This window comes from Chenopodium quinoa, unplaced genomic scaffold (genome assembly GCF_001683475.1).
Source record: "Chenopodium quinoa cultivar QQ74 unplaced genomic scaffold, ASM168347v1, whole genome shotgun sequence".
Taxonomy (NCBI): domain Eukaryota; kingdom Viridiplantae; phylum Streptophyta; class Magnoliopsida; order Caryophyllales; family Amaranthaceae; genus Chenopodium; species Chenopodium quinoa.
The window spans coordinates 1,806,979-1,825,140 of record NW_018744239.1 but is presented as its reverse complement, the minus strand read 5'-3'; the positions used below and the strand labels follow the sequence as shown (position 1 = coordinate 1,825,140).

Here is an 18,162-nt window from a genome sequence, read left to right as displayed (position 1 = left end):
CACTTAACCTGCCTATTACAAAAACCTGGCTATTCGTAACGGGCACTTAACCTGCCAGTTACAAATAACTAGTTATTCGTAACGGACAAGTGCCTGTTACGAATAATATTTCTATCCATAACGGCGGTATTCGTAACACCCGCTGCCCGTTACGAAAAGCCTATTTTTGCCCGTTACGGATAGACTTTTTTCCACTAGTGTGTACCCGTTCTTTTTTCCCTTGCATATAGAACGCCTCCCATACCCGTTTTATAAAATTTACACATCGCTTAGCAGAAGATCGCCTCTAAGACGTTCTATAAGACCTATTTCAACAGTTCTCTATTCTATTTTTTGTAGTAGTGGATGAGTGTTTGACATTATTTCATACAGCTTGAGAGTAGAATCTAAGTCCGAGACTTAAGTTAGGTAGAATAGGATCCTATCGTGTAGCAAGTTTAGTCTATAACTTGTGAGTAAAGGTCTGTTTATAATAGGTTGTAACTAGGAGAGTTTTCCTTATTATAGTGATGTAATTTGGTGTTTGAAATCTCGTAGAGGCTCGAAGTTTTATTTCTAGTTGGGCCCTGAAAGGTTTTCTCGTAAAATCATATGTGATTTCTAAGCTCCTTTTACATTCTATTTTATATTTCCCAAAAAGTAGCAACTAGGAATTCATTACAATTCACCCCCTCTTGTAGTGTTCGCCGCAACTAACAAAAACCTAAAGGATACATTCAATGACTAACAAGATGATGGAAACAATGAATAATATGTATGTGGAAATTTTAACCCGACTAAGTTTCGCATTTTTTTAACAAACGAAATTTTGTACGTTTATACCCTCATCCCTATATTTATGAATCCGTCACTAAGTTGGCAAAATATAACCTAAAGTTAACTCTATAAAGGGGTGTTTGGTTCACATCACTAGTAGAAAAATACAAAAAGGCACCGCTCAATGGCCACCGGTTTTCGAAAACCGGTGGCTTAAAAAGTGGGCGGAATTATATATATTTAAATTGCCACCGGTTCAAACCGAACCGGTGGCATAAATGGTAAAGGCCACCGGTTTTGAACCGGTGGTTTTGTTAAAAAAAAAATGCGCCTCATCTCTATTATAATAGCTTAGCCTTCTTCTCTCTTCTCGTACTCTCTCCTTTGTTTTCTCTCTCTTCTTGATTTCTCCGTCTCCTCTCTCTTCTCTCTGCTCAAACCCTCCTTTCTCTCTCTATTTATTTATTTACCCTCCTTTCTCTCTTTCATCGTAATTGACGGTCTATTTATTTACCGGTGCCAGATCTTTGCAGATGTGGTGGAATTGTTCACGAAGGTATGTGCTCTTCGATTTGAGATCTAGGGTTTCTGATTTTTATTTACTTTTTTTGTGATTAATGATGAACAATTGAAATGAATAGGGCGTTTGATTGAATTAGTTGGTGTTTGGGTCCAATTTAGTCCAATTGGGCCTAGGCATTAAATGATCCAATTAAAAGCCCAAGGTCAAGGTTCAACTCTCCAATTGTGCTAAAGTCAAAGGTCAGCCCTCAAAGCAAGCCAATTGGGCTAAGGCCCAACTTCTCCATGTATGAAGAGGTATAAAAGCCATCAATATTCATATAGTCACATTCATTCATATATTCTCATATATTCTCATATATTCAAGCAAAGCCTCAAGCAACTAATTCTCTTGCATAGTGTTCTCTTTCTACACATTGTACTAACTTTAGCATCAGAAGGGCCTTCCTCGGCAACACCCCCGAGGCTAGTTTACGTGTGTTTACTGTGTAGGAAACCTTCGGCCCAACATAACTTGGACCGAATCCAGTCTTCTCCGTTTCAGCGGACCTTCGGCAAGGTCCCATTGTTTTCACCCGAAACAATTTGGCGCCGCCTGTGAGGAAGACTTTCAAAAATCTTTAAGCCAAATTTCTAACCAATATCATCTTGCAATTATCTTAGTAGCAATGGCTAAGAACCGCAAGAGCAAAGGCCTCCGTCAAGGAGCGGGCGAAAAGCCTAAAACCCCTACACCATCACCCTCGCCAGACCGGAACTCTCCCAAGGGTGCCAGCTCGGGGGGAGGATCATACAAGGAGGATTCCCTTTCTCCCGTAATTCATGACTCTCATCATAGGCCGAGTCACCCTCGGTCTAGCAGGGGTGAGTCCAATCATAGGACACATTCAGTGCCCCAAAGCCAACCATCGGCTGTGCGCCCTCATTCCCATACTCGGCCGAGGACCCCTTTGACGGGGCCTAGCTCGGAAGAGGTGGCAAGAGCGCTGGCAGTACTCATGGAGGCGATGAGGGAACAAAATATGCCACCACCCCGTGATCGAACTCCTCCGCATACCCGGCATCAGCGGAGGAAGTTAGACCATGATGGTGGGAAGCTTCCTTCCTTCCGGGAACTGGAAGAGTGGGAAGAGGATTCCTGGAAAAATGAAAAAGAGAGGAAAAAGAACCCTCCATTTTTAAAAGGATCCTCATCCTCACGACCAGAAGCGCATAAGAGCAGCAGCTCAGCTTCTCGGCCAGAATCTACTCACCGAGAACCTGAGACTGTTCGCCGAAGCGTCCTCGACCGACTCGGCGGCAAGGAACCGAGTGTGCGCAGTCGCCTCTCGTTCCCTGCAGCCGAGGCCCAGACTTCCCAGCCAGGGACGAAAACCACTCCTACCTCTCTAAGAGGGCGGAGCGCGGTCCCTTCGGCCAGGAACAAGGGCAAGGCCGTTATGCTACCCGCCAGTTCACCATTCGAGCAATGGATACTGGAAGAGCGCGTGCCCACGGTTAAAATACCGTCGCACATCACATATGGCGGGACCTCGGATCCGAAGGATCACGTGGCCTCGTATGAGACTCATATGCATCTTTGCCTCAGATCCGAAGCGACTTGGTGCAAATATTTCCCAACCACTCTCAAGGGGGTCGCGCAAGCGTGGATCTCCAAGGGAGTAAAGCAAGGCTCTATAACAGGGTGGGATTATCTGTCCTCCAAGTTCAGGAGCAAGTTTTCCACGGCAAACCGCCGAGAGAAAACTACTACAGAACTCATGAGTCTGCAACAGGGGGAAACCGAAAGCCTCCGAGACTATCTGACCCGTTTCAGTAACGAGTCATCCAGCGTCTCTCAGCTGGACCAGGGGCTAGCCGTTTTTGCGATGCAGAATGGCCTTCAGCCCGGAAAGTTCCTAGACTTCATGGTCATGCATACCCCGCAGACCTTGGAGGAAGCTCTGAATGCCTCGGATAAGTTCATCCGAGCCGAAGAATGGAACAAAGCGAAAACCCAACCTCAATTTGGGGGAGGGAAACAAAGACAAATACCCTTGTCTGAAGGCCAAGGCCATAAGGCAAAGGGAAAGTCAAAGGCCTCGGAGCAATCTTCGGCCAGCGACCCAAAGAAGGAAAGATCTGCCTCATACACAGGCAGATACGAGTCCTACACTCCGCTCTCTCTTCCACGCGCCAAAATTTACAGCGTGACGAAGGAGGAGCAGAGTTACCGAAAGCCGAGACCACTCCCAGAGTGGTATCAGCGAAAAAATAAAAATAAGTGGTGCGAGTTCCACGAGTCTTCGGGACACAACACTGAGGAGTGTATCCAACTGAAGGACCAGATAGAGGACATGGTCCGGAAGGGATACTTGAAAAAATACATCGCGGATCACCGCGAGAAAAAAGAATTCGAGAAGTCAGCAAAGGACTCTCGGCAAGACCTTGACTTCCCCCGGAAGAACAGTAAAAAGCCGGAGGGGAAATTCCCTCCGATCAATGTTATCTCGGGAGGAATATACTCTCGGAGGGAGCACAAGCGACACCTTAGAGCTTTGACTCACCAGGTGAACAACGCTGACATTCAATCTCCCCAGTCGCCGGTGCCGAACATGACGTTCACAGCCGCTGACTGCCGGGGGATTACGTTCCCTCACGAGGATCCGTTGGTGATCATCGCCACGGTGGCCAACCACGACGTCAGTAAGGTCCTTGTTGACGGTGGCAGCGGAGAAAACATTCTGTTCCGAAAGGCCTACAATCAAATCAAGCTGAAGCCCAAGCACCTTACGCCGGTACCCTACCCGGTATCCGGGTTCAACGGGGCTTCAACTTATCCAGATGGGAAGGTGACACTTCCTGTCACCATCGGCTGCGATGAGGCAGCCAGGAACGTCATGATTGAATTTTTGGTCATTGACGCTCCTTCAGTGTACAACGTGATTTTGGGGAGACCCATAATTCATGAGATCCAAGGGGTCGTCTCAACTTATCATCAGCTGATGATTTACGACTCAGACGCCGGCTTCCCCGAAAGGATACAGGGCAACCAAAAGGACGCCCGAAGGTGAAACTACCTCAAGCCATCCAGTAGTCGCCCAGATGACGACAAGGATGAGGAGGAGAAAGAAAAAGAAAGAGAGCCAAGCACCAAAAAGCCGAAAGGCCTAAGTGCTTCGGCTCAAGGATCTGAACCCAGAGGTAAAGGGCCCGAAAGGGAAAAGGCTAGTTCTTCAGCTGAACAGCAAGACTCAGAGAGCCAGCCGAAGAACAAAAAGACTGGGACACCTGCTGACATTGGCAGCAGGCCAGATTATGAAGAGTCCAGTCCATCAGCAATGGACATGGACCAACAGACTGAAACGGTTGAGTTGGCCGAAGGAGACGTTGAGAAATGTGTAACAATCGGGATGGACCTTGATCCGAACACCCGTTGTGAACTTATTCAGCTCCTTCGGGACAATAGAGATGTGTTTGCTTTCTCGGCAGCTGATATGACCGGGATAAGTTCAGACCTCATCTCCCATAAGCTTAATGTTGACCCAACGTGTCGACCAGTTAAGCAAAAGAAGCGGAATTACTCCGCTAATAAGAACCGAGACATCGCAGCCGAGGTCAAAAAATTGCTGGAGGCAGGATTCATCGAACCTTGCCAATATCCAGAATGGCTGGCAAATGTGGTGATGGTTCAGAAGCCCAATGGTACCTGGAGGATGTGTGTTGACTTCACGGACCTAAATAAGGCTTGTCCGAAGGATTTCTATCCCTTGCCGAGGATCGATCAGTTAGTCGATTCGACAAGTGGCCATGCCTTGCTTAGTTTCATGGACGCATTCTCGGGGTATCATCAGTATGAAATCTATGATGAGCTTCAGCCAGGGACATACCGACTTCGGCAGTTGGATGGAACTGAGTTGAAAAATCACTGGAATGCTGATGTACTGAAAAAATATCATGTGTAAACCCTTCGGGGCAGAACAATCTTTGTAAGTACATTTTGAACTAATGAAAGGCCTTGGAGCCGCCATTTATATAAATGTTTACAACTTTTTATCCTTTCAAAGTTTTCTTCGTTCTATCTACTCTTTAAGGGTTTTTTATTCAGCCTCGTCTGAAACCTTCGCCTTCGGGTAACTGGGTTTCAGATTGCTGACAAAACTCGTCTTTTTAAAGAACACTGGTCTTTCAGCTGAAGTCAAACTTCAGTAAGACTTGTTCTCCAAAGACATGAGTCCATGGACAATTCTGGGATATTGCCTTAACTGAGCCTTGTATCCCAGAGAGCCATTATCCGAAACATTGCCTTAAGTTGGCCCTGTGTTTCGGGTATCCATTTTTCAAAGATAGACAGAAAATCAAGGATAACAGCAACAGTTGAAAATTGTTTATTCAGCCTCGTCTGAAACCTTCGGCTTCGGGTAACTGGGTTTCAGATTGCTGACAAAACTCGTCTTTTTAAAGAACACTGGTCTTTCAGCTGAAGTCCAACTTCAGTAAGACTTGTTCTCCAAAGACAAGTCCATGGACAATTCTGGGATATTGCCTTAACTGAGTCTTGTATCCCAGAAAGTCATTATTCGAAACATTGCCTTCAGTTGGCCCTGTGTTTCGGATATCCGTCTTTTTAAAGAACACTGGTCTTTCAGCTGAAGTCCAACTTCAGTAAGACTTGTTCTCCAAAGACATGAGTCGATGGACAATTCTTGGATATTGCCTTAACTGAGCCTTGTATCCCAGAAAGCTATTATCCGAAACATTGCCTTCAGTTGGCCCTGTGTTTCGGATATCCATTTTTTAAAGAACTCGTCTTTCAGCTGAAGTCAAGCTTCAGCAAGATTTGTTCTCCAAAGGCGTTATCCGAAGCATTGCCTTCAGTTGGCCCTGTGCTTCGAATACCCATTTTGAAGAAATAAAGAAATTGTTTATTCAGCTGAAGCCATACTTCAATTTCTGGGGGGGGGCAAGAAGCACTATCAGTGCAAGTTTATGTTCAGCAGAATTGAAGAATCAGTAAAGCATTCAAAAACAAAGCAACTGAAGAAAAGAGCATCAAATTAATAATTTATGCTCAGAAATTGAGCTATAAGTTCAAATAAACTGTATCGGCAGCCGCCCACAAGCGGAAAATAACAGCTGCCGAAATACGTACATAAGCAAAAAAATAAACTGTTGTACGACAAGGCAAGCTGAAGCAAAAAACAAGGCAAAAAATTTAGAAAGCGGCAAGTCTAAAGTTAAGCGCATGATGAACCGCAAGATTCTGAAGACGACTGCCCGAGTTCCTATGCTTCAGCCCGAGGATCAGACTGATCAGCATTGTTGAGCCCCATGGTGGCCTCAACCCCAGCAGCAGAAGAAGCAGGCTTTGCACTCTGCCGAGCCTCCCTTTCCCTCTGTTCAGCCTCCAACTCCATTCTCTCAGCTTCTTCTTCGGCTTCCTCAGCCTTAAGAATTTCAGCCTCGACTGGAGTTGCATACTTCATATGAGGGTCTTCGGGATTCTGGACCCATTCAGCACATTTGGACCAGTCCAGCTTCGGCTCAGCATGAAGGCAGACTCTTCGGCACACTCTGAACCCGTTTCTGAAACCCATTTCATATTCTTCCTGGGTATAGACACGGACTTTGAGTAGAGCCTCAGCATCAGCCAACTTCTTCTGGGTCTCCTCTAAGTCTTCCTTGGATTTCTTCAGCTCATCGGCGAGCTTGGAGGAGGAACCTTTCAGCTCAATCAGCTCCTGCTGAACTTTGGAAGCCTCTGTCTGAGCCTGGGCCACTTCTTCTTTTTTGGCCATCAGCAGATCCTCAGCCTCTTGGAGCTTAGCTCTCTGAGCTTCAGCAGCAGCAGCAGCCTCTGAGAGTTGGACATCCCTGGCTTGGAGCAGCTCTTCAGCAGCCATTCTGCTGGCTTCAAGAGCTTCTAGCCGTTGTTGCACTTCAGCTTGTGCAGCAGCCCCTTCCTGGATTCGGCTCTCAATGACAGCCTTGAATTTGGGGACGTCCACTCCCATGTGCTCCTGGAGGAATTTTTCCCCTTCCATCAATGGGGGAAAAACTTCCTTCTCCATAGCGTCGCAGAAGGTTTTGAGGGCTTCAGCAGCTTTTTTCTCGTATTCCTCACCCTTCTGCTGCTTCTCTTCAGCTGCTGCTTGCGTCAGCTTAGCAAGCTTTAATTCCTCTTCAGCTACCTTCTTGTCGTGCTCGGCAGCGTCTACCCTATCTTGTAGGGTATCTATCAGCTCTACAGTAAGAGTCTGATTGTGCACGAACTGAAAACAGGAGCACAAGTTAAAAAAAAATATAAATAAAAATAGAGCTGAATTTTAGAGAAAATAAAGGCAAGGAAAATCACCTGCATCATCAGCAGTTGGTTAGACCTGGCTGGGTCAGGAACTGATCTGCTGGATTCACCCATCCCAGCAGTGGCCTTCAGCGACCAGATTCTTGCCCTATCTACTTCGGACATGCCAGCAAAATCGCCGAAGTAGGCTGCAGCACCTTCTCGGTTGTGACCCCATATGAGGTCCCAGATGTGAGCTGGGATTGGAATTCGGGGGGCCGAGAAACCCATCTCTCCAGATTGCAGAGTCTGGAAGGAAGGAAAGGATGACGATGGAGCTTCTTTAGCTTTGGATGGCTCAACATCATCCTTCTCAGAAGAGTCAATTATTATGACTTCTTCTTCAGGGGTGAGGACGAAAGCCTCAACCTCTCTGGCAATGTCTGCCGTGAAACCCTCAGCACTTGGCATCACGGCATCCTTATTTTTGTGCTCAGCAGCACCCTCCTGAACTTCTTCTTGGACCCCTCCCTTAGATTCGGGAGTTCTCTGATCCACCTCCATCTCAGGAGGTGGCGGAGGGGTCTTTTGAGGTGATTGGGGTGGTGGCCGGGGAACCCTCGGCGATCCATTGTCTTCCTCGGGTTCCCTTATTTCAACGCCGATGGTCATCGGCCTCCGTTGAAAGTCATGAGGGCCGATGATGGCCATTCTTCGGCGCCTTTTCTGAAGGGGCTGCTCGTCCATGTCTGAGTCTGAAGACTCTTCTTGTATTTGGTCTTCGGGACGAACAGGGGCTTTCCCTTCTCTGTGTCTGTTACTCTCTTCAGACTGTAACAGACAGGGGGGAGGAAGAATATGAGTAAAAAAAAAAAAAAAAAGAAAGACAAAGTTAAGTCTGAAAGCTCACCGAGGTCTTCAGCAAAGCCTCGTCTTCTTCAGCTTCCCTAGCTGCAGCTTCTTCTTCAGCAGCTCTGGAAGACCCTTCTCCTCCTTCGCAAGCTTCGAGAACCCGTGCAACCTCTTCGGCTGTACGGCCAACTTCAGCTTCTTCGTCCAGCAGCTGAAACCAGGGGTCTCTCTTCTTCCACCAAGGCTTCTGCCTCTGATACAGAGCAACAGCCTCAATTTGGAAGTGGGAAGAGTCTAGATGAACTTCCCTATGCCTCGGTTCAGTGATAGACGGGGCCCGATCAGTTACAACTCGTTCTCGGTTGACGCCAAGACGAGCATAGTTAATGCCAACGTTGGTCTCGTCCCATTCTGAAAAAGAAAAGGGGAAAGGTCAGTTCAGTTAGGTTGGCACAGCATAAAAAAGCGAAGTAAGGAGAAAAAGAGATAATTTAAAAGCCTCGGTCCCAGCCGAAGAAGCTTACCATCCTTAAACTTTCGGCTGAGGCCAACAGCTGCTAGCATGTTCTCTTGGAAAACATAATGCGTATCGGGGAGCCAAGTCTACGGGATATGCTGCATTCGGCCGCTGCCCCCCCGGTTCGGCAGCTTGCCGAAGATATTTTGTTGATCAAGGTTCGGATCCGGCCCGTTATCTGCGGGGGGACCTAGACTTCCCATGTCGGGATCAGGCTCAGCAAGGTACCGGGGAGCGCTGAAGACGCAAGGGTGGCCCGGATCCGTGGGTGCCCTAACCCAAATCCATTGACCTCTCCAGTCCTTGTCTGAAAAGTCGTTCGGCCACATGGTTAGGTACTGGGGCCGGGACTCAATCCGGTACCACCCAGAACCATGGCTTCCGTGCCCACTTTGGATATTTGGCACTAGCCGATGAAGCTTTTTGAAGCAGTGCAGGTTCAGCACATACTTGAAGAACTTGCAGACCCATAAGTATGTCATCACCCTTCGGATGCTGGTAGGAGTTAGCTGACATAGGGAGATATTGTAATGGATCAACAAGTCTCGGACGAATACGTCCAAAGGGAACCTCAACCCGTACTGAAGCTGTCTTGTGTACACCCCCACATACCCCGAGGGTGGACGATGGATTCTATCGGATGCCGCGGGCATTCGGCACCAATACCCATCAACTTCAAAAATGCCGTAATGTAACTCAATTTGCTCGGCAAACCGATATTGTTCGGCATTCTCCACCCACCATGAGTAGGGGCGGTTCTTTATCATGGCCGAAGCTACTTCGACATTCTCCCACTCTGAAAACCCGGGGAGGATATCCCAAAGGACAGCAGGAACTTCATCGTCCCGTCTAGAAGCGCTCGGCCCCTCCGTTCTCTGAGGAGGAGCCGAGGAAATTGGAGTCGCCCTAATCCCTTCAGCAGGGTCAGACTCTGGCCTTTGTCCATTCCAGGTCCCAATCCTGTTCCTAGGATCGGGAATTGGCCTTGCTCTTCTTGGAGCACGGGCTCTACCTCTAACTCCTCTTGCCATTGATTATTTCGAAGAAAAAAGTCGAAAAAAAAGGGAAGGAGTTCGAATTCGAAGAAAAATAAACTGAAATCAAAGGAATTAACCTTAATCTGAAGCGAAAGTTGCCGATTTACGAGTTCGTAGTGGCAAGTCTCAGTTTCTAAGCTTAATGCTCGGGGAATTTGCGAAGTTTTGATGCGGGTTCTTGGGTTCTCTCGAGAATTCTGGGTTTGTGTTGGTGAATAAGTGAGGAGAGATGACGCGCCTCTGATTATATCTCCAGAAATGGGAATACGGGGAGTCCGCGTTTCAATTTCTCTTAAATACCCCACTAAGTAACCGTTAAACACACGACCTTGCGATTAAACTGCCCATTATCCGTCCAACTTCCACAATCATCCGCCTTAATCGTTGTTATCTCATTAATTACGGTTTAAATTCAAATTTTTGGATTAATTAAATCATTTACTTCCCTCCTTTTCTGAATTAAATCAAACCCGACCCGTCATCCTTCCAAATCGGGTCTGGGGGGCAAGTTGTTTGGGTCTAATTTAGTCCAATTGGGCCTAAGCATTAAATGATCCAATTAAAAGCCCAAGATCAAGGTTCAACTCTCCAATTGTGCTAAAGTCAAAGGTCAGCCCTCAAAGCAAGCCAATTGGGCTAAGGCCCAACTTCTCCATGTATGAAGAGGTATAAAAGCCATCAATATTCATATAGTCACATTCATTCATATATTCTCATATATTCAAGCAAAGCCTCAAGCAACTAATTCTCTTGCATAGTGTTCTCTTTCTACACATTATACTGACTTTAGCATCGGAGGGGCCTTCCTCGGCAACACCCCCGAGGCTAGTTTACGTGTGTTTACTGTGCAGGAAACCTTCGGCCCAACATAACTTGGACCGAATCCAGTCTTCTCCGTTTCAGCAGACCTTCGGCAAGGTCCCATTGTTTTCACCCGAAACAGTTGGGGTTATGTTGTGATGAGGTTGATGAACATGTTGTTCTCTTCACGGCGCCAAGGTGATTATGGTGACGGTGGTCGCGATCCGCCAGCCCACTCCATCTCTCTATCTCTTCTCGAGTCCTCTGCTTAAATCCGAGAATAAGGTAATTGTATTTGTAATTTTTTCGATTGTTTTCGATTTCTTTTTTTTTTTTTTTTTTGCTGAATTGTGTTTTTAGGGTTAGGATCTGGTTCAGATCGGGCTTCAATTTACCGAAATTCTGATTTTTTTTTTTTGGTTTGAATTGATTTGGAATGATTAGGTTGTTGTGTTAGTGTGACAGACATGTTTCGATTTTTTATGGCATTTTTCTGGGTGTTTTTTGAGTGTTTAGTGGGTTTTTTTGGGGTATTTACAGCTGATAATATGAATTTTGATTTTGATTTCGATTTCATTGAGTTATAAGGTTATATTTTGGATTTTGTGATGTGGTTGCTGTGTTTGGGTTTGAGTTTGTATGTGATGTTTGATTTTGAGTTCGATTTTGTCCCTCTTGTTAGCTAATAATAGTTTGAGTCTGTTATCATTGATCTAATTTACACTGTAAGCTCCTTTTTCTACAAATTACACTGATTTTATTTAATTATTTACTTATTTTTTTTCTGGTTGTTATGTTGCATAATCATGCCTAGAAGTAGTATATATATATATATATATATATATATATATATATATATATATATATATATAGCTTTGGTACCATTAATTATTGTTGCGTTTTGTGGTGGTTTTCAAGTATTAATTGTACTATAATGTTCACTAATTTGCTGCTCTAATTGCTGTATTGTTCAGTGGGTTTACAGCCTCATTTTGTCTTGATTTAGTTTGTTTTTGTGCCTAATATGGTATAGCATCATGTTAGATATATCTCTAAGTTAAATTATCATGTTTTGGGTAAGTTTCGATATGATTATGAGCCTAAACCTAAGCAAAAGTGCTGCTGTCAGGTTAATTAGTGAACTATGTGAATTGAATGGTTTTAACTGATTTATTTCATAATTTTTATGCCTAATCTTGTGCCTATCATGACCTATTATTTTTTTAGAGTATGTACGTTAATGGGTTAAGGTTGATTATGGATTTAAGGTTGGTTGTAAGCAATTTTGTTATGCAATATGCTGCTGTAATCTTACTAGGGGCTGCTATTTTTTAGCATGTTAAAGACATGAATTTAAGCCATAATTCTAATCACTAGGTGTTCACAACCCACAATTTGGTTTTATTTTTGAAGTATAATCATTCAATTTTTTATTGCAAGTGTTCAAGATGCACGATGAAAGTATTGTAGAATGAGGATCCAATTTGAGCTTGAATATCAGTTGCATTCATCCTTATTACTTGTTAAAGTATTGCTCAGGCTGATTACTTGTTTGTTTGCTTAGACTGCCAGGTTGGTTCTTGCTTTGGGGGCTAAACCAAAGCTCGACATGGTACCAAGGGCTGTAGAATATGCTCTGCCATTTTCCACTTTTGAGGATGCATGTGTAAGTATTTGAGGTATTAAATTGATTGCTTTATTTGTTAGGTGTTTGTACGAATTATCCAGATTATTGCATTTCAGTGCTTATCTGTCTTCTTTCTGATATGCGTTCCCATCTCTTAATAAGGGCTTATGATACTAGTTATGTTATTTTCTTCTAAATGGTTCAGGTTCCTCCGACATCTGCTAGTTATGTTATGATATGCGTTCCCATTTGTTATGGTTAGTATCAAATCTCCTTTTGTTTATTAACTTCTCAATAAATACTAGAAAAGAATAGAAGATGCTTAATTATGCCTTTAAAGGCTTTAATAATTGGCTGTGACTAATTTTGAAGCGTATAGATGTAAGGCATGAAAAGAATGATTTCTTGGTCAAATAACTTAGCCAGCTAGTGTGTTCATGTGAAATCATAATTTATTAGATGTATAGTAGATATCTCTTCTTCTTCTTCTTTTTTTCTTTACTTTGGCTGGTTGAAGGGGATGTCTGAAATGATAATTGACATTTTAGTATCTTGGTACTCACTTTAATTTGAACTTAAGAGGAGGTCAATGCCTTCATTTGAGAGCTAGGCATGTGAAGGGACACAAAAAGAGATTAGGAAAGGTAGGCGAGTGATTGTGAATCAAAATTGTTTTTGTTTTTATTGAATCAGGTGTGCTTTATTCAGAGAAGTTATTTTCTCATTTTGAGCTCCCTCCTTATACTCAACTGAAACTTTTTTGTCACCCATTTTAATTGAAAAAGTTATTTTGCATCTGGTATCTCAGGTTTTGAAGTCTTGGCTTTTCCTTGCAATCAATTTCTCAAGCAAGAACCCAGGACAAGTGAAGATGCTGCAAATTTTGCTTGTACCAGATTTAGTGCTGAATATCCCATTTTTCAGAAGGTAAGTTCGTAATTTTTTTGCTGGAATTTTGATTTTTGTGGAATATATACTTGTCCTCATTGAGCATTCCTTAGTTTATAATTAATTTTGTGCAGATTGGTATTGATGTATGTGTGGCCTGTTGTATGCTAAGTAATAATACACATGTCTGTTATGGATTTCTTTTGAAGTATTCTTTTCTTTTTTTTTTTGCCTCTATTTGTGTGACAACTTGCTTTTGTTATGGCAGGAAGCATCATTGCTAGACATAACTAATCAAGCTTGTAGTCTTTTTAATCCGACTGAGGTACATGGACTTGTAGTTCTCCCTTTGTTGCATTCATCCTTATATTTTTTCATTTTCTGTGGTTGTTTTCTTGTGAATGATGCATTGAATACTAGAACTATAAGTGGCATTAGATGTAGGTGGCCTGGCAAGGCTGCAGCTATTGCTGCCCTGTAGAGGCTGCTGCTGCAGGGTGCCATAGCAAGGCTGCAGCTGCTGCTGCCCTGCCGAGGCTGCTGCTGCAGGTGGCCTAGCAAGGCTGCAGCTGCTGCTGCTGCCCTGCCGAGGCTGCTGCTGCAGGTGGCCTAGCAAGGTTGCAGTTGCTGCTGCCCTGCCGAGGCTACTGCTGCAGGTGGCCTAGCAAGGAACTTTGATCCTCTTGTATTAAAAAATTGTCTTATTCTATTTGTTAAGATTCACGTTTTTAAATTATATAAGCTTCATTAACTAATCTCAATTTCTATTGCTTTCTTGATTTGCAGGTTCCAGAATTTCATCTAAGAAGTTCAATTTGTTTTACTAAGATATGGGGCTGCTTCTGTGCTGGTGTTCTGCTTTTGTGTTGCTGTTCTGCACTTCTGCTACTGTGTAGCTGCATATGTTTGTAACCTTGTAATTTATTTTAATTTTTGGACAAAAATTGTAATATTACAACATTTTTTAAATGAAAATATGTAAGTTTATATATATGTTAGTGTTTATTTATCAATTTAAGTGAAAAAAATGCAAAAAAAAAAAAAAAAAATTAATTTTTTTTAGCCATTATTGGCACCGGTTTTGAACAGGAACCGATGCCAATAACCCCTTTAAAAAAACCCGGGAATGGTTATTGCCACCGGTTAACCGGTGGCAATACTTGTTTTTGCCACCGGTTTTGAACCGGTGGCTTTTTAGAGGAGTATTGCCACCCCCCAAATGCCCAACGGTTCAAAACCGGTGGCAAAGGGGGGTTTTGAACCGGTGGCCTTATGGGTTTTTCTACTAGTGCATAATTAAGGCATAAGGTATGGGTTTAGAATGGTTTAAACCCATACCTTATGTTTGTTTTATGATTATAAGAGTTTCAAACCCATACCTCAAACCCCTAAGGTATGGGGTTTAGAAACCTTAGGGGGAAGGTGGGTTTAGCTCATTCCCATACTTTTAGGTATCAAATAAAAGAAAAAAATGCATTCCATAAGCATACCAAACATATGGTATTAAGAATCAAGTTCCAAACCTATACCACTATGGTTTTATTCCTGATTCCAACCCCATAACAGTTTGCGAACCAAACACCCCCTTAAGAAAGTTCATATTCTTATAATCTTGAAACTCTCTTAAGGGGTGATGGGCGGAATGACATCAATTATTTATGGCTAGTACAGCAGATCAAACTTGAAGGGTCGATGTTTCGTCATTGTAGCATTACAGATAGGCAACATGTTCATCGGGCTCACCAAATTACAAGAAGGCTGCAGTCCATTTAATTTGTTTTAATAGTAATGTGTAGTAGTTGTGATGTTTCACTTTTTCAACCTTTGTATTAGGTGCTCATACATGTGACCTTGAGTCTCGATTATAAGAATGATGTAGTCATAATCCCACGTATTTGTATAGCTTATAACCTGCATAGTCAACTAAAAAAATCTTCTCAATTAATTTAGGTTTTAGTTAGACAATAGGAAAATTGTACTTGTGATGGCCGACCAAATCAACGTGAAGAAAAGGGACCCTTTTAGTCTACCGTTTAGGCGTCTATGGACCCAACAATGTGGTTTTTTTCTCCCACAAACGCTCCGTGACGCTTAGTTACTATTGGGGCACATTATTATCGATTTGACTTTTATTTGCATGTCATATATCACATACATCAATACATAATTACATACTACAAATGATACAATATTCACCAACTTTTACATCAGTGTATATGAGATATTTATTAGTATTACTCTCTCCATTTTTTTTTATTAATTTATATTATTTGAGATTGTATGGAGTTTTAGGAGAGTATTATAATATTATGAGTATGAAAATAAATTATTATATGACAATGAAAAAGAAAATATATGTGAGAGAATACATATTTTTATTATTTAAGTAGGGACCATAACAGAGAAAATTGATAAAATAATTTGACGGAGGTTTAAAGTAAGTGAGAAAAATGATAAAATATAGTATAAAATTACTAATAAGGGAAGTGATGCTAAAAAAAAAAAAAAAAAAAACGAATCTAATATATATTATATATACAAAGGGGAGGTTTTCCTCGAGTTTTTAGAGAGCCACGTAGGATTTAATTTTTAGCGTGCCATGTAGAATTATAATTAAATTTAAGTTGTAGCCAATTAAATAAGAGATTATTAATTTCTTTTACAATTAAATAATTCAAATGTCACGAAGCAAAATTGACTAATGAGATTTTAAAGTTTAGATTAATTAAATACAAAATATTATCTTTTGAGATTCGAAATTTTATCTAATATTTTAAAACTAATATTATAACAATTTTAATCACATAAATATGAAGATTATTTTTTAAAATAATACTAACAAACCGTGCATCGCATGGGCTTCATCTATATTATTTTATCTAAATATATAACCAATTTTTTTGCACGTAAATTAAAAAAAAATTATTTTAAAAAATTCAAACAAACCGTGCATTGCACGGGCTTCATCTAGTGGAGTATTATTATAAGGATACTTTACTCTTTTATGAGCAGCCACATTACTTTTTTTTTTTAATGCCTAAGATAAAACTCAAAAATTGCATATGTTATTATGTATGTAAATACAAGCTATATACTATGACCCGAACTTTTAACTATATTCAAATAAATGGTTTAATGAGACTTGTTTTCTTCAACTTGTTTCAGATACTTATTACTTATTTCTTAATAAATTTGGATTAGACCAGACCAGAAACATTCAAATAAGAACTTTTAATTATCATTTACTTATTGTTAAAAATATCTTTAGTTGCATATTAAAAAAAAAAATACATATTTGCAGAGTTCATAACGAGACAAATCTAATGTGATCTATTTTGATAATGGTTTTTTTTTTTTTTTTTTGGGTATAGATTAATATTATAATGCAATTAAAGTTTAGTCTTATTATTAAATAAATTAGGTCGGATAATTATAAACATTCTGATCAGACCAAATCAATCCTTTATAAAATTAGAGAAATTTTGCAAAAAACCATCTTTTAAATCTTGTTTTTTTGCCTTTTAAAAAAAAATTGTAACATTATTTTAAAAAGGTGGTTATATGCCAAAAAAAAAAAAAAAATTAAAAGGTGGTTTTTTCCAAAATTTCCTAAAATTAGACTAGATTTCCTTGTTTTGGATGGAGAGAACAAATTCTCGTCGATTTGTATGAATTGTATCACTTGTTTTATTAGAACTTTGTAAACTCCAACATGGCCTAAAATGTAATTCTATTGAATGCTTGCAATGTTTCTGAACTTATAAACATAAAATGATAACTGATTTCATAAGTGACACCAGAAGTACAGCCGACTAGTAGAGGTACATAAAAGATGAATCATAGTTCATAATTGATCAATAAGGCCTCAAATCTTGTACACTAGCTTAAGCTACATGTAATTCTTAATTTATTTTTTTTTTTAACTGAAACCTCATTTTTGAAACCTTGTACTACTCATAAACTTCTTTTTTTTTTTTTGTTAACTTTATCTTCCTCTTTCATAAGGAGTACTATTCACAGTTTCATGTGTTGTAGTACTGTTGTACTATGGTGCTATGGTTGTAGCTGTTTAGCACACATTGTTGGATAGCTTCACTACTCCTGCCAACTGAAAAAGATTCCATAATATATCTGAAAATTGACAGCTTTGTTTTATTTTTTTCTTAATTTATTATTTGTAGTTAAAAAATAAAATAATTTGGAATGTACTCGTAATAATAATACTCCGATCCCTAATAAAATCAAACAAAATCAACCAACATATGAGTAAAAGTGTCGTTCCATATTAAACAAGTGTTAAAGGGATAATATGTGAGTATTGATATGTATATCCCATAGGCCATATTCATAAAAAAGAGAAAGTTATATTCATTGTACAAGACAAAGGGGGTTCTACTCTCATTGTTATATGGTTTTCAATGAAAATTCTACAATGTCATCATTCTTTAAAAATGACACCATAAAAAGCTGACATGGCGAAATCTAATTGGCTTGTATTTACTATTTTTATTTTCATTTTGAATTATTTTTAATTTCCATAATGTATTAAAATTGTATTTATATCATGTATTTTTTTAATACATGTATTTTTTTTATATCACAATTATTTAAAAAAAAAATCACTATATTAAAATTGTTCATCATCAACGTTCTTAATTCATCCACCCATTCACAAACATTGCTGATGTATTCACATCAATGTTCTTCATTCATCCACCCATTCCCAAACATTGTTAATGTATTCTCATCAATGTCAATACCCCTTGCACCAAAAACTTACGAAATAGCTAGCCAACGAACAACCAAAAGGATGGATAATCACGAATTTGCTACCGGAGAAGAACGACTGCCGAAAATGCTGCCTGAAAACTAAACAATACATTCCCAATAAAGATGCCTG

General features: G+C 40.9%; 1 protein-coding gene across 1 annotated transcript; it reads left to right on the top strand.

Moving 5' to 3' along the window:
• Positions 1-1,280: 1,280 nt before the first annotated feature.
• Positions 1,281-14,252, top strand: LOC110694112. The gene is made up of 7 exons (XM_021871276.1): positions 1,281-1,418; positions 10,893-11,032; positions 12,312-12,413; positions 12,580-12,631; positions 13,183-13,301; positions 13,531-13,587; positions 14,049-14,252. The coding sequence occupies exons 2-7, from the start codon at positions 10,952-10,954 to the stop codon at positions 14,172-14,174; spliced, it is 537 nt and encodes a 178-aa protein (XP_021726968.1). The 5' UTR covers positions 1,281-1,418; positions 10,893-10,951; the 3' UTR covers positions 14,175-14,252.
• Positions 14,253-18,162: the final 3,910 nt, after the last annotated feature.

Bases quoted from the DNA above. Each gene is read 5' to 3' on its own strand.
- LOC110694112 (XM_021871276.1), top strand. From the start codon at position 10,952: ATGGTGACGGTGGTCGCGATCCGCCAGCCCACTCCATCTCTCTATCTC. The intron at 12,414-12,579 runs GTAAGTATTTGA...TAAATGGTTCAG, and splicing joins CCACTTTTGAGGATGCATGT to GTTCCTCCGACATCTGCTAG. The intron at 13,302-13,530 runs GTAAGTTCGTAA...TTGTTATGGCAG, and splicing joins AATATCCCATTTTTCAGAAG to GAAGCATCATTGCTAGACAT.